At 41.2% G+C, this 15,141-nt stretch overlaps 1 protein-coding gene across 1 annotated transcript; it reads left to right on the top strand.

The window, feature by feature from the left end:
* The first annotated feature begins 15 nt into the window (after positions 1-15).
* SULT6B1 (sulfotransferase family 6B member 1) lies at positions 16-7,522 on the top strand. The gene is made up of 7 exons (XM_072333033.1): positions 16-556; positions 2,879-2,991; positions 3,231-3,320; positions 4,271-4,397; positions 5,038-5,132; positions 5,417-5,573; positions 6,431-7,522. The coding sequence occupies exons 3-7, from the start codon at positions 3,234-3,236 to the stop codon at positions 6,559-6,561; spliced, it is 597 nt and encodes a 198-aa protein (XP_072189134.1). The 5' UTR covers positions 16-556; positions 2,879-2,991; positions 3,231-3,233; the 3' UTR covers positions 6,562-7,522.
* The last annotated feature ends 7,619 nt before the right edge of the window (positions 7,523-15,141 follow it).

Below are 15,141 nucleotides of genomic sequence, written 5' to 3' on the forward strand. Positions count from 1 at the left end.
TGCGGCTGGTCGCACGGGATGTGTGGCGGAGGTAGTCGGCGTGGCAGCGGTGTGTTCGAACATCGTCCATCAGAAGGCACCCACAGCGATCATGGTGTCCAATCCCCGTCTTAACGCCGCACTGCACCAAATCCAAACGCTGGGTCTGAGAGCGTTGTGCAAACACTCCTTGAACTGAGGCAGCTCGGGGCTGTGCCCGCTGCCCTGTGCAGCCCGTTCCATGCCCTGTGGTGCAGACCCTGTCCCTCACCCCCAGCCGCCCCTCCCTGGCACATGGAGCTCCATGCCGTTCCCTCGGGCCCTGTCGCTGTCACACAGAGCAGAGCTCAGCGCTGCCCTCCGCTCCCTGCAGCCGCCACGAGGTCTCCTCTCGGCTGCTCTGCTGTGCGCTGAGCACACCCAGGGACCTCAGCTGCTCTCAGTGCCCCAGTTTGGTGTCATCTTCAAACTACCTGCAAGTCCTGTATCCAAAATCATCGATGGAAACATTGAACTGCCCCTAAAAAGAAGTCCTGTGAAGCCCCACCAGTGCCTCTCAGCCCAACGTATCTACAAGGTAGAGTTGATTGCCAAAATCTCACTTTTTTTAACATTTGTTTTTAAATGTTTATTAGGATCTTTTTCTGAGGCTTTTTTCCTCTTAATGTTATGTACGATTGGATTTAATATCTTGCTGCTTTTTCTTACAGAGCAATTCTTTCCCATTTCAGTATTCTCTGGTGGCTGAGCTCGCTAGTATTACTTGCTCTCCCTGGGATTTGTTCCTGAAGTAATTCCTCCTCTGCAGATTATGGATAGGCAAGATCAACCCAGTTTTTATTTCCAGAAAGGTGGGAAGGGAGGAGAGAAAGAAATGTCTCAAATTCTTAGGTTTGTTTTTTGTTTTTGAGGTGGGGGGAGAAGCAGAAATAATGCCAACAATTTCTGCTCCACCCCTTACAAATGTGTATATATAAAGGCACATACTGGCGTTAGATCAGCGGTTTCATGTCCCAGCAAAAGTTGGTAAGCATGGCTGAAGAGAATAAAGCCTTTGTAGATGAAATAAATAAAGCAGTGGCAAAGGCTGAAGGGTTTACCCTGAAGGAGCTGCTGTTCTCCTACCGGGGGACTCCTTATCCGGTCACAGTGTGCAGTGCAGAGACGTTCCAAGCCCTGGAGAACATGGAAGCCAGAAGAGATGACATGGTGCTGGTGTCTTACCCCAAATGCGGTGAATACACTATAAATTACTTGCTGTTGTCTGTGGTACTGTAACTAATTATCTGATACAATAAGAAGGGAAATAACAAATTAATTACGGTTTTACGTTGTGTGAGGATAAGGGGCATTTCTGTTAGAAGCAGTGGCATCAGGTTTTTCTCCTGCGTTATCTTAATTATACAATCTGTTCCTCTGGTTTTTAACATGATTTATACTTCTGAAAGGACAAAATGTTTTAGCATTCAAAACTATTTTTGGCTGTAGACGTGAGAGTAAAGACTGTAGTTTTATTTATCAGTGGAACAAGATACCTTTGCCAGGGTGATAAACTGCATTCTGAAAAGAATATTAGTAATATAATGTATTGTAATGTGCAGAAGCAATACAATTATGCATTAGACCCTAAGGAGTAGAATGTGGCATGTGCAGTATCTTTACTTGCAAGATAATAAGCATTTTCTTGGCATTATATTTAGTATCGTTGTTGTGTTTTGTTTTGTAATTGCAACGTGATAGATTATAGCATATAGGAATTAAAAATCTTGTGGTCAGAGGTCAGCAGAATGGGAGAGAGGTGCAATAGGAGTGGTGAGGGGAAAAAACGCTCTGCAACCAACCAGCATACCAGCTAGTTGATTTTGATCAGCGTTATGTCTTGTGTAGCATGTTTGCTTACAAGGAAGGACCTGGTTTTGATAATGAAGGAAATGCTTTCTAAGCATGTGTTTCTACTTCGAGACCTAAGCAGCAGTGGCTAAGAGCTGCTGAGAAAGTGTAGGTCTAGAGGAGGAACTCAGTGCACTAACACAGCTGATGTGCTCACATTGACCTCTAGTAGGAAAGCCCTTAGCCAAGATCTCGTCCAGCAAAGTGAAGAGCATGGTCAGTTCCTATGGTTTTGTTTTGGTCAGTTCTGGTCTGAACTCAGTCTGTCTCACCAGCTGTCACTGGGGCATCCATAGAGTTCTGGGAAACCTGAGGGCAACACAAAGCAGCTACAGGAGGGCATAGAGCATGGAGTGAAGGTGTGCTGCTCCAGCAGGCCTGGCACCCAGCCCATCATGCATGGCAGGGCTTCAATGCAAGGTCTTTTCCAATGGGAAAGATGCAGGTGTCTGGTGGGGTGCAGGTCTTCTGGCCCTTCTTCTGTCAGTCCCTTTGTGGAGAAAGCAACATACACAGGTTGGGACAAGCACTGCTGGTAATGCTGAATAGGCAGCTGTTTCATCCTCAACCCAGTGCATGGAGAGGGGCAGAGAATTCTGACAGATGAATGAAACTCCTTACTCGTTCCTCCATTCTTCTACCTGGACACTTCCCAAGTGTTTCTCTGTAAACAACAGGAAAGCTGCCTTCATTGTCTGTCACTGTTTTATGACTATACTAAAATATATGTTAAATGTATTGTTGTGTCAGTTCTACTCCTGATGCTTTCCACATATCAGCTGTAAGTGAGCCAAGAGGGTCGCAGTTAAGAAGCTGTTGAGGATCTTGTTAACAGAAAACATTATTTTGTCTGTAGTCACTTGAGAGCTTTAATCACATTTGAATCTGTAATTTGATGACTGTTATTGTCTATGATGCTGAATTAAGCCATGTAATGAGAAGGATCTGAGATTTTATATATATAAACCTCTCATATATTGTGTTTTGTTCTCTGGGTTTCTTGATCCAGGTGTGAACTGGCTTATCCAGATTTTAAATGATTTGATATTTACAACTATTCAGCGTAAACTTGTAAGCACAGAGCTACCATTTATTGAATGTGGAGATCCGGATAAATATCAGGTTAGTGAAGAGAACCTACTTCATTCAGTTTTCTGTCCTGCGCCCCCGCACGCAAGTTATTAAAATGAAGTCATGTCGCAAGTAAAGATATCTCTCCTGAGAGGGTAAAAAAGGATAATCTTGGATGAGTAATGCCTTTTGATTAGGAGCTGCTTCACGCAGGCAACTAAAGCTTGCAGATTGTTGCTGCACCCGTGTAATAAACCTGTTCTCACTTATTGTTCTGTTTATTTCTAAAGAGAATGAAGCAGATTCCATCTCCAAGGATTTTGGCAACGCATCTGAATTATGATTTCCTCCCCAAGTCTATTTTCAAGAACAAAGCCAAGGTGGGCTTTTTTTTTTTTCCTTTTTTTTTTTTTTTTCCTTTTTTTTTTTCCATGCCCGATCATTATCTGGGGCTACATCCTTTTCTTGCACCCAAGCAACTGTCATTGAGGGAAAGGAACTTGGAGGGAATGGGAATCTCGTGACCTCTGGACTGCCTTAGCACAAAAGCACTAGTGGTACATAAACAAAGAGCTGATCTAGAGGCTGTCACAGTGCTCAAAAAATATTTGAGGTGTTATGTTTTGTTCTTTTACGTTACTCTTGTCTACGTACAGCCATGGTGGGAATGAATGTGACAGCAGTACCCCTTGAGACACCGACTGTCTCCATGCAGAGTCACATTTTTAAAACTTCAATATTTCTAGTTCCAAGCCACCGAACAATGAAAGGTACATAGCAGTTAGGAAATGTACCGCATATGAAGGGAGGAATTGGTTAAGGAATGGGGGTTTTAGCTATGTTCCATGAGTATTTTTTCCTGTTTTACATATAGCTTGTTTACAGAAGTGTTTACACTCTCCAAGGATTGCAGTCTCTTAGGATTTCAAATACATCCTTGCCGTGCTTTGAATAATGGGAGATGATTGTAGCAGCTGTGGTTTCCCGAAGGAGAATCAAGTGGAGCTTTTCCTATCAGTGGGCTGGTGAATGGTTCTTACACGTTTCCCAGGTCTTAGGTAGTTATGAGATAGCTTTCCATGACAGTATTACAGTTTTTCCAACTGCTCCTTTCTACATTTGCTTCAGGACCATAGGCAACTCTTAGGAGTGGTAACAAGGCCATTACTATGACTGTGTTATAAACTTATTCTCTATGCCTTACATAATAATGAAAATATTTTGTGGTCCCTGGTAAGTTATTGATTGCAGAATGTTTGGTTTTACTGTCATTTTGGTTGCCAGGGGAAATAAGCGATCTGCCATTGTTGATTTCTTTCTCCCACTCCAGATACTAGTGTTGTTTCGAAACCCTAAAGATACAGCTGTTTCATTTTTCCATTTCCACAAGAATGTGCCAAGTGTCCCCAGTTACAGCTCCTGGGATGAGTTCTTCTCAGAGTTCATGAATGGGAAAGGTATGGTTATAGTTACTGAATGTAGCTGAAGAAACAACAGAAGAAAATACTTGAAAACAACTCAATGGGACTAGTGGGAAAACAGCTGTGTCATAATTAGTTTACTGGTGGCCATACCTCGTGATAAAGGGGACAGCTGAATGTGAAAATGGGGAGAAAGCTCAACAGATACTTTTCTTCTGTATATTTTGCTCTTCTAAGCAAAGGGAGTTGCCTGGCAGCTTGACAGTGGCACAGTGGAGGCAATGCTACAACTCTGAAATGGTGGTAATGGAATGACTGCTGTCTTTACCTCACGCATTCCCATATGTGATGCCAAAAACTGTAAGGAACTTAGATTTTAGATTTAGACTGATGTCTAGCTTTGGCTTTTAAGATGTATCTTTAATGACAGTGTAGAAATGGAGGGGAAGCACATAGGAAGTACATGTTTCTATGTGGAAGCCACCTTCCTACAAAAGTCCAATGGAAGTCTCTACTGTTCTGACAGACAGTATGGTACCACCTTAGTGGTACCAGAACAGTCTGTTCTGTTTTTCTTCATGGACGTAACTGGTGGGTCACAGAGAGCAATCCTTCAGAGAGAAATAAGTATGCAGTAGAAAAAAGGGACCACACTGATGCTTTTTTCTCTTCACAGTTAGCTGGGGATCTTATTTTGACCATGCAGTCACCTGGAACAAACATATTGAGGATGAGAACACTATGATTGTAATATATGAAGACCTGAAAGAGGTAAAGCAGCTGCTGTGTACTGATGGTCAAGACACATCTGAGCCCATTTACTGAAAACTACTGAAATTAGAAGCAAATAGTACAGGTTTCTGAATGCAAAGTCAAGTATCCATTTAGGAACAAGTTGAGTCTGGCTATATGAAAACTGAGCTCCTGTGTAACATACAAAATGTATCGTGAAGGAAGATAGTGTTAGTAGGTGATGGCCATATGTGTTCTGAGTGGGTAGGTCCTTTTTTAGAGGAAGCATACAGTATGACCCCCTCTCACTGCATTGTTTTCAGAATCTGACTTCTGGTGTAAAGCAAATAGCAGAATTCTTTGGATTCTCCCCAACAGCGGAGCAGATCCAGTCCATTGCAGACAGGGCTACTTTCCAGGCAGTGAAGAACAAGGCTCAGGAGACTCATGGTCCTGTTGGCACAGTTCTTTTCCGCAAAGGTAAATTTGTTTACAGCAAACAAGCAGCATATTTTGCAAGGTTCGTGAATGGTTGCACTGCATCTTGGACAAATGGATTTGGATGAGTGATTAATTTTTATGTATAATTTTCAGGGTTGGAACTTAAGAAACACTGATGGTGCGGCTGATTTCATCATAAATGCCAGTATCATTCAGTAAAGCCCCTTATAATATGGTTAGCAGAAGTGCCTTTTAGGTAGCACACCCTTCATTTGTAGTATGCAGCAGGCATCAACTGAAGCAAAAAGTGAATTATTTTGACTACTGGGGTTAGCCTGGCACTAGATGTACAAAGTACCTTCAAAGATTTTTCTTCTTCTTGGATTTCCTAAATAACCTTTGTGGTTGCCTAGGAACCTCACTCAGTTTGTTGAATCCAGACACTCTACAGGTTAAGCCATGCCTTTTGGCCACAGATCATTCTAGAGCTGCAGACCCAGAATACCTCAGGCAGTAAACTCTCCAAAATACAGATCAGAAGTAGACTGCAGCTTGGAGTAGTATCTGGTTGTGGCGCACTACTCTCTTGCTGTTAAAAGCCACATCTTTGAAGTTTTTGAGTTCTTTTCATAGCTGCTGATCATCTCTTATAGACTTCTGCAACTGTGTATGGCACAAGGCAGACCAGTAGCTTCCTACGTCCCACTTGTTTTCACATTCTCTTAAGGACACTGAAAGTAAAGCAGCAGAGTGTATTCTTTAGTCAGATTATTATTATTATTATTTTAAAGTGGGTTATCCTGAAATATGACAAGGGGTGTGATTTTGTTTGTTTCAAACCATACTCCCTTCTCCTTACAGTCCAGGCTATTATTTTACTTTTCTTTATATTCCAGGTGTTGTTGGGGACTGGAAAAATCTTTTCACTGAAGCTCAGAATCAGGAAATGGATGCCAAATTCAAAGTATGCTTAGAAGGAACCAAGCTGGGAGCAAAGCTAAAATACGATGTGTACTGCAAGGCCTGAGCTTCCGCTATGGAGAAGTCTAACATTTAGGCTGCTTTTTGTTCACTTTCATGTAATCAAAGAGAAATTAGAACAATACTTGATCTGAAGGTTTTGAAAATCTGTGTAATTTGCAAATGTGTTTGTGCTGTCTTGCACAAGCAATCCACATTTATACAGTTATAGTATCATTGACTTTACTGGTTTCTCTTGTTTTTTAAAACTGATTTTTAACCATGATTCTGTGTGAAATTGATATGCAGTGGTTGAACCTGCTGAAACCACTGGAGATGTGTTCAGTAGGTTGGAAGTGATCTTCCAAGAGATTTTTTTTAAACCAATCATGAGATGTCTTCTTGATTTGCAGATTTGGAAATGTGTTACAGTTTAAAACGAAATTTCAAAAGTGTTTTTGTTGTTGCTGTTGTTGCCACTTCAGGGATATGATTTAGTGGAAGGTTTTTAGAGTTAGGGTACTGGTTAGGCTGCCATTGGACTTGATGATCTTCAAGGTCTTTTCCAACCTGGGTAATTCTATGATTCTATGATTCCTCTGTAAGGTAGAAAGTTTCTACCCCTTTTGGCATGAGTATTCTTCATTCTTTTGTTAGCGGAAGTTCTAATCCTGAGCAATTGAAGAAATTGCCTGGAGAAGTTGCTCGTGGATGTTGGAGTGAGGATTGAAGAGCAAAGTAGAACATGTAAAACCAAACCAAATCAGAATGAATTATTTTAATCCCAAACAAGAGAAGTTGATGAAGCTTTTCAAACTAATCCCAAGATCCTTATAAGTGGAAAATACAGCTGTTTTCCTCAAGTATTTGCCTCAGCTGTAATAGGCAATTCTGGAACAGTAGGTTAGTGTCATTGCTGAGAAATATATGAAAGGAAATTCAAAAAGCTCTGATTGAGGATGGTATTGTAAAAGGTGTACTAATCTGTGGTAAAGTAGGTTGCATGAATTACATGACCAATAATAGCCAGTCTATCTGCTTAAGCTGCCATCTTTCTCCATTTAAGATTTTAGATTGAAGTATTCCAGGACAGTTCAAGAGAAAATCATGTATCAAGATGCTAAATAGAATACTCTTACATTTTTACACCTTTAGATAGCAAGGTTACTTAAGCTAAGGTTGCTTAGCCATATGAAATAGTATTTTATAAATGACATTCTTACATTCTTAATCTGCAGACACTCCTGAGTACATACACGCACAGTCAGTGATTACAAGCTAAGAATGAGCATTAGAGCGTGCTGAATGTAAGACTGTTGAGTGTGAGGGGCAGCTGATTGCTTTACAGCTCTCTGTGTGTTTAAGTTTCTGTTCTGTTAAAAATGAAAGCATCGACGAAAGCTAAATGTAATGTCACTAGAGAAAGGGAGAATTTTTACCTTCCCCAAACACATTCAGAATGGAAAAATACTGTGAAATGTTTTCAGATTGTGGCATTGAAGGTCAAACCCAATAGCCCATAGTGTTTATGGCTTTTGTCAGCAGTTAAACGTAAAAAATCAAACCCAACAGAAAAATTAAACTCCTCATTGTGGAAAATCACCAGTCATATATTCTCTCAGACATACGTGTAGACGACAGTTTTGGTTTTACATTTTCCATTTATATTTTGTGTTTTATATCCCTATTACACTTACTATTATGGAACTTAGTAGTAAAACTTAAAGTGGTATTTTTTAACACGTTAAATGTGTTAAAATGTTGCATCATTGTTAATGTTGCATCATTTGCCTTTCAAAGAAGAAAATTTTCACTGTAGGCTTTGATTTTATTTGATTTTTTTTATTTTTATTTTTTATTGGTGACTTGTTTTGCACTTAAATTCTCTAGCAGTTTTAAGTATTTATGGTATCTATATTTTGTTAGCTGGTAAATGCTGCTCTATTAGTACTTTTGTCATCTCCATTTCCCTTATGAGCTGCTCAGTAACAATCATAAAGCAGGAAAGTATATTAAAATGATCTTGAAAAAGAGAAGTTGGAGGTCTTCTTGGAAAAGAGAAGCATAAGTGCATCTTTCTAATGCAAGAGATAGCTCCCTTGTGTGTGTTCAGGGTGTCAATAGCCCAACGGAAAAGGAAAAGAATTCTGGTACTGAATTGTAATAAAGGTACGATGGGATCAAAGCAGACAGAACTGAGCTCAATTTTCTCATTTACAAAATGCACACATTTTATATTGCAGCATTATGCACTACATTAATTGGAAAGATAATTAACATTGAAATACAATAGAAGTGCTCTAAAAGTACAAGGCACATATGACATCCACAGGAACATCAAATAACTCTTTTCTGAGGGTATGCTGGTTATTAGAATGGATGCCAAATGGATTTATAATGAAGGGGGGTGTGAAACACAATCATACCAATCTCATAATAGCAAATGCCTGGGCTTGTATTCTAATGTTGTTTCTTTAGGAAAAGCCCTAACGCTGATCTCTGTTTTGGCTGAAAGATCACCTTTGGTGGGGAATAACACCTTCTGTTCTATTCTTAACATCCTGCAGAGCTTGGCAACATACACAAAAGGTGCTGAAATGAGACTGGTCAGTGATTGTTCTGAATGTTAATGTTGTCAGGATTGATGCAAAGGATAGAAAACAACATAATGAATGACAGCATACTCTATCAGTGCTATGTCTAATAGCACCTTGCAGAAGTGCTCTGGTAAAATGTTGTTTACATTCAGATGCTTATGGAAATGGATACAATTATGATGAATTGCAGTCACACTTTATATTTGTAGATTGGATAATATGAAGCAACTGCCAGTGTAGTAATATTTAGATGGTTAGTACTGATGCAGTCTAGGTTGTGCCTAATTACTTAAATCAGCCAGAATTGAGGTTTTTGATATGGTATTGGGACTGGAGAACAGCTGGTGAGAAAGCAAGACTTGGTTTGGGAGTCCTGGGTATGAATGATGGCAAAAGGTATTGCTGCCAACAGTACCACGTGGGGGGAGGGTGCTGTGGCACAGCCACCTGTGAAAGCAATAAGGTCTGCCCCGGAACTCTTCTCTCTTTCATGTGTCTCTTCTCCTTGCCACTATCAGTGAAAACAGTATCTTTTGTCCAAATTGAGCCAGAGCTATGAAGTGACATTCTGGACTCTCTGCCTTTTCTCCTTTCTTTACAAAGCTGTAAAGATATTAGAAGAAAAATATGGTAGGATGTCAGGACAAGGGCCTGCTGTGGTGTGTGTTTGATCTTCTTTTGCTGGGTGCTTGGCACTGTCTGGCTTTGCAGCCAAATTAGGTTCAGCTGGTGCTGGGAGCGGGCTGAGTATCAACTTGTCCCTTCTCCCAGCTGTGAGAAAATGTAATCAGTAGAAATGTGTAGGTGTCCTGCTTAGTCTTACAAGCATTCAGTTTACATCTGAATGGAAAGTTTTCCGTAAGATCATTTGGCTTCTGCAAAACCTTTAGAAGCTTGAGGAAGAAAATTTTTCTTTGACTTGGCTCAAAACGTGGAGCAGGCAGGAAATGAAAGAAGGTTCTGAAAGTAGTGTCTTGGGAGGCTTGTGTACTTGTGAATAATGTAAGCTTATTGGCATATGCATGTTGGGTCTCCAGTGAGTTCCCTGCTGTTTTGCATTTACGAGCCAATGAAGCTGTTTTTGTTACTACAACGCTCATTAGCATTCCCCCAGCAGGTAAATAAGTCATAGATTCATTATTGTGTATTTCTGCTGTATCCGTAGGCAAAATATTTATATTCAGAGGAAAAAAAAAATAAATTACAAGATAATCTACATTAACCACGTGCCCTGAAAAAGTAACAAAACCACCACCAACAAAAAACCCTACCAAAAACAACCAGCCCCCCAGAAGGAGCACTCACAAAGCAAAAGGAAGGATGTATCTTTCCACAAAGCACAGAGAGGGACTGGAATAGTTGCTGCAGATTTCCAGGCTACTCTTTTCTTTTGTTCTTTATACAAATACTTAATGCTGTGTATGTGTTTCCTAACACAATCCACTATCTTTTTCCTATCAGCATGGAATTATTTTTGTTTTCTGTTAGTTGGTTAGAGAGCTGTTTCCTTTTCTACCCTCTAGTGGCTTTGGCACCTGATGCGGTGTCACTGTGGACAATTTACCTCAGTGTTGCTTAGCTGGTGTATTGCTTGGTGGATCCCACCTCAGTCAAGGTGGCATTTAACAGCCATCCAGACCTCTACATGAAAGGGGTTCAAGAGGATGGGAGGTTATCTGGAGTAGGAAAAAAGGGCAGTGACAGAGATTGGGCTTCCATGTGCTCAACTGCCCTGAGGTGGAGTTGAGGCCTAGACTCCCAGCAGTGCCACCTCGGTCCTGAGCCCTGTGACCCTCGCTGCCCCCAGGGGAAGGTCGTGGAAGGGAAAAAAGTTCAGTTGTCTTCAGGATAAGTGAAAAAGCAGGGTGAAGGAGCAGAGGAGTGCAATTGCAGCCCAGGTGTGCATGCAGGGCAGCTGCAACTGAAGGCTGGCGGCACATGTTGGCTGGGGAAGGGAAGGATTGTGCTCTCAGGTGGATACTGCATGGTTTGCTCTTAAAGGTAAGATAAACTGTTCTCTATTATTTGAAAAATATTGTTCAGCTTTCAGACTGTACTGGGGCAAATATGTGGGGGAATCAGTTCCTTGTGACTTAGTCTTGTCATGCGAGCTCTGTTGTCTGTAATCACAATGTGGTGATGGAACTGGGCCTCCTACCTGCTGTACATATGTGATGGGTGTATTCCAGAGGTGACCATGCAGAGCAAAAAGCATTTTGAATGCTGCCTTTAACGCGCGTGTGTTACAGAACCTCTGCAGAGAAACAAATGTGTTTGAGCGCTGTGGTTTGTTTAGTCTTCCATATACCAGAGAATAATGCTCAGGGTGGAGGAGTAAACAAGGCAATAAACAATCTTCTGCAGTTATCAAATGTGAATTTCTCTGTGGCATATAGTTGTTTTGCAAGCAATTTAAGCCTCTGTGGCCCCTGTGCCCTGTCTGCTGTCATTTTAAATACGCATTCTGAAGCACAGGAGACAGAGTGCATATTTTGTTCGTGAATGATTTCAAAGTTTCAGTGCAATGCAAGATGGGCCCTCTAGGGCTCTCTCTTGTTGCATTTTTCACTGACAGTGTTTTGAATAGTTTACAGAATAGGGCCATACAAGTGCTTTGTCCATAAATGAATTGTGTGCTGAAAGCCCAAGGGCACAGAAAGAGAAGAAAAATGCATTAATACAAAAAGACAACTATGTAATGCAGTAGACTAGGTATCATTATTAACTGCTGTAAATACAAAGCTATTTGCCATCATGACATGCTCTCCAGAGTAGCAATAATGGAAGCAACTCAAATTTGTTTCAGAAGGAAACCTGTTCAAAGTTCAGAATTCAGTCAAAGCTATTGAGGGTAGAAGTAAGAAAAGAGACAGTGTTAACTAGGGTACAGTGATGCAGTTGCTGCTGTTTTGTAGTACAAAAGTGAGGATGAATGCTGATGTCCCAAGGAAGAATGTATATCAAAAGAATCAATATGGCAAATTGCATTCATTGAGTAGGAAATGGTTCAGCTTGAATAAAAAAAGGAGAAATCAAACCAAATGTGGCATCTGATTACAAAAGAATGAACATAAATATGGAATGAATTGAAACAAAAAAAACCCCAAAGTTAGGCTATGATCCCTTTGGGCCAATTGAGTTCCTCTTGCCTACCTGCCCACGGATTAAATTTGCATTAAATTTGCATTCATTTACATAAATGAACAAGAAATTCTGTTTTATGATACAGAGGCTTCCAGCATGTCTCCCTCAGTATTGAGAGGGACAAGGACACAAGCAGTAATGAATTCTGCCTTCTGTGATAGGCTGCATCCTGCTCTTTGCCTCTGTAACCCACATATGGCAGCACAGCTCTTTGCTACTGCATCCTCTGCATGTTGTATGGCCAGCCCACTGTCTCTTGAACCAGTGATGGGGATTGCTTCCTGCGCACAGAAACTACTGAGGCACTAAAGCAGTTTAGAAATGAGCCTAAAGGGAGGAAAGGAACTTAAAAAGAAACATATCAATTTTCCCCCCCTCTTCAAATAAGGTAATAGCCTTTGACACCTGGTGGTTACAGTTCTGTAGAAGTGACGCTTTCTTCTTTTGCACCTCTGGAGCCCAAAGAGAGAGGTGGATGCCAAAACCCAAGTAGTGCTGTCAGGCTGTGTGTTCCAGCTTCCCATCTGTGCCTGTCTCTAGGAAGGTGGTTTTGCAGATATGCTGTTTTGCAGACTTTTCCAATAGTTAGCTGAAACTACGTCTGCTCTCCCTCTGCCTCTCCCATTCAGTGTACTGGATAATATGAACCTCGTTCTTGGGTATTTACTTCTCATTCTCTGCATGCGAAGATCCAGCTTGCCATACTGGTCTGTTTGGTCTGTAGGTTGATTGCTCTGAACTTCCAGTTGCTCACCTTGAGGAGTCTATCAGAGCACATGCATGCTTGGTTTAGACCTTTGGTTTGGGTAAATAGCTTTGTATAATCTTGCAAAGGCAAACAGCTCTCATGCATTAACTCAGGGGTGCTGTAGTTATGGCCCTTTGTAGAGGAGCTGTCCTGATTTGTTCTGGGGCAGGGCAAGTACATTGGTTTGCACTGAAAAGCCAGTGCCTTATTCTGTGAGCTCTGGGGGGAGCACAACAGCTCTGTCTTCTCATTGCCACTTTTCCACGTTGTCACAGGCCTTCCACAGTGCATTCATCTATTGCTGGTGATGAGTGGTGTCCCCTATGGGGTCCAACCTGGGGTTGGTGCTCTTTAACATCTTTATCAGTGACTTAGTGGGACGGAGTGCGCCCTCAGCAAATTTGCTGATGTCAGTAAGCTGAGTGTTGCAGTGGATACAACAGAAAGAAGGGATGTCATTCAGAGAGACCTAGCCAGGCTTGAAAACTGGGCCCATGTGAACCTAATGAGATTCAACCTTGCACTTGAGTGGTGGCAATCCTAGATACCTGTGTAGACTGGGAGAAGAATTAATTGAGAGCAGCCCTGTGGTGGAGATGTGGCAGTAATAAATAAGATGCAGGAACGGGCTGGATGTGGCTCTGGGCAGCCTGGTCTAGCAGTTGGTGACGCTGCCCATGGCAGGAAGGTTGAAACTAGATGATCTTTTGAGGTCCTTTTCAACCCAGGCCATTCTATGATTCATTCTATGATTCTATGATTCTGTGACAGTCTTTGGCCTGGGGACAGTGCTGGGGGGAGCTGCCCTTGCTTTATGTAGTGGAACCCTGATTCCAGTCTGGACCAGAGCCCAGGTGTAGCTCCTCTGGGTGACACCAGAGCTGATCAGTGTGACCTGATCAGTGATCAGGGGAAAGCTAGGGTAACTCAGGTGAATAGCCTCAAGCCAAAACATGGCATCCTAAGGGCAAACGTTGGGTGTGCATATGTTGCAGTGGGCCTACTGCTGGGCACACTGGAAAAGCAAAGTGGCAAACGGGTCTGATTTTGAGAGGGTCTGGAAGGTGGTGGTTGTTATTTGTGGATTTCAATATTGGTACATGCAGTCACTAATCTTTTTAAAAGGAAATCTGAATCTAATTTGATTGTATTCTGGGGTGATTATATATAAATTGCTTTCTTTTTAGAAATGTTTTGGGTTTTTTTTTTTGTTTTTTTTTTTTTTTAGAATCAAATGAAATATTACACTGCTGAGTTTTGCGGACTTTTGCTAACTTTATAAGAACATAATGGTTAGTTGGTATTTAATTATGCATGTAGCTAATCCAAAGCAATACTGGGTTTTGTAAAGATAATTGGTAAGTTGTCATGTAGGTGGTTTCTCTAAACAGCTTCATAGCATTTAGAGGACAAAAGAAATTGCACATAAATAATAGGTTATTAGAAATAAATTGGTACACATTTATTCATAGCATCAGAAATGGCCAATTCAGCTCACAATGGAATTCTTCGGAAAACTACAGCCACGTTATTTGCATAAAATAACATCTGAAATTTACAATTGGCTTTATTTCCCATCTGTAATGTCTTACGTAATTACTGCAGCAGTCCGCTTTTGAAGAAATCCATTACAATTTGAATGGTGTTCATTCCAATGCTGTGAGTAATTGGCCATATATTCAGTAAAGTGAATTGGTTGTTTTGACCCCTTAAATCTGAGTGAGCCATCCCAAGGGGATAGACTCTTGACATCTTTGTAGCCATCTTCTTTCTATAAAACTTTCATCCCATAAAACCCTTTGCAGGAGAATGGCGCACAATTTATCTTCTAATTAGGAGCTATTTGGGAATGGGGAGAAATTTTAGACCTGTATTTTCCTTTAGAGAGTGTAGCTGAACAGCATGGATTGTTCCCCTCACCCCCCTTCTTTGGACTGTAAATGTTAACTGAAATTAAATATAGGAGCAGAGCTGTGCCACATTCTGCTGTTGGGTGAATGCTCTCCTTAGAAACAGTATCAATCTTCTGAGATGAGTTTGGCCTTTTTAGTGCTCTGTTCTGTGTTGAAACATGCTCCCAGCCCTTCTCATCAAAGGGAGCAGGCAGGAATTTATGTTGGTCTCCTTTTTCTGTGTGTGTGTGTTATGGAACAGTCAG

Source organism: Excalfactoria chinensis, chromosome 3 (assembly GCF_039878825.1).
Source record: "Excalfactoria chinensis isolate bCotChi1 chromosome 3, bCotChi1.hap2, whole genome shotgun sequence".
NCBI lineage: Eukaryota > Metazoa > Chordata > Aves > Galliformes > Phasianidae > Excalfactoria > Excalfactoria chinensis.

What these genes read in the sequence shown, in the direction of transcription:
- SULT6B1 (XM_072333033.1), top strand. Translation starts at nt 3,234, where the DNA reads ATGAAGCAGATTCCATCTCCAAGGATTTTGGCAACGCATCTGAATTAT. An exon ending in TTTTCAAGAACAAAGCCAAG is followed by an intron (nt 3,321 to 4,270) that starts GTGGGCTTTTTT and finishes CTCCCACTCCAG; the next exon opens with ATACTAGTGTTGTTTCGAAA. An exon ending in CACAGTTCTTTTCCGCAAAG is followed by an intron (nt 5,574 to 6,430) that starts GTAAATTTGTTT and finishes TTTATATTCCAG; the next exon opens with GTGTTGTTGGGGACTGGAAA.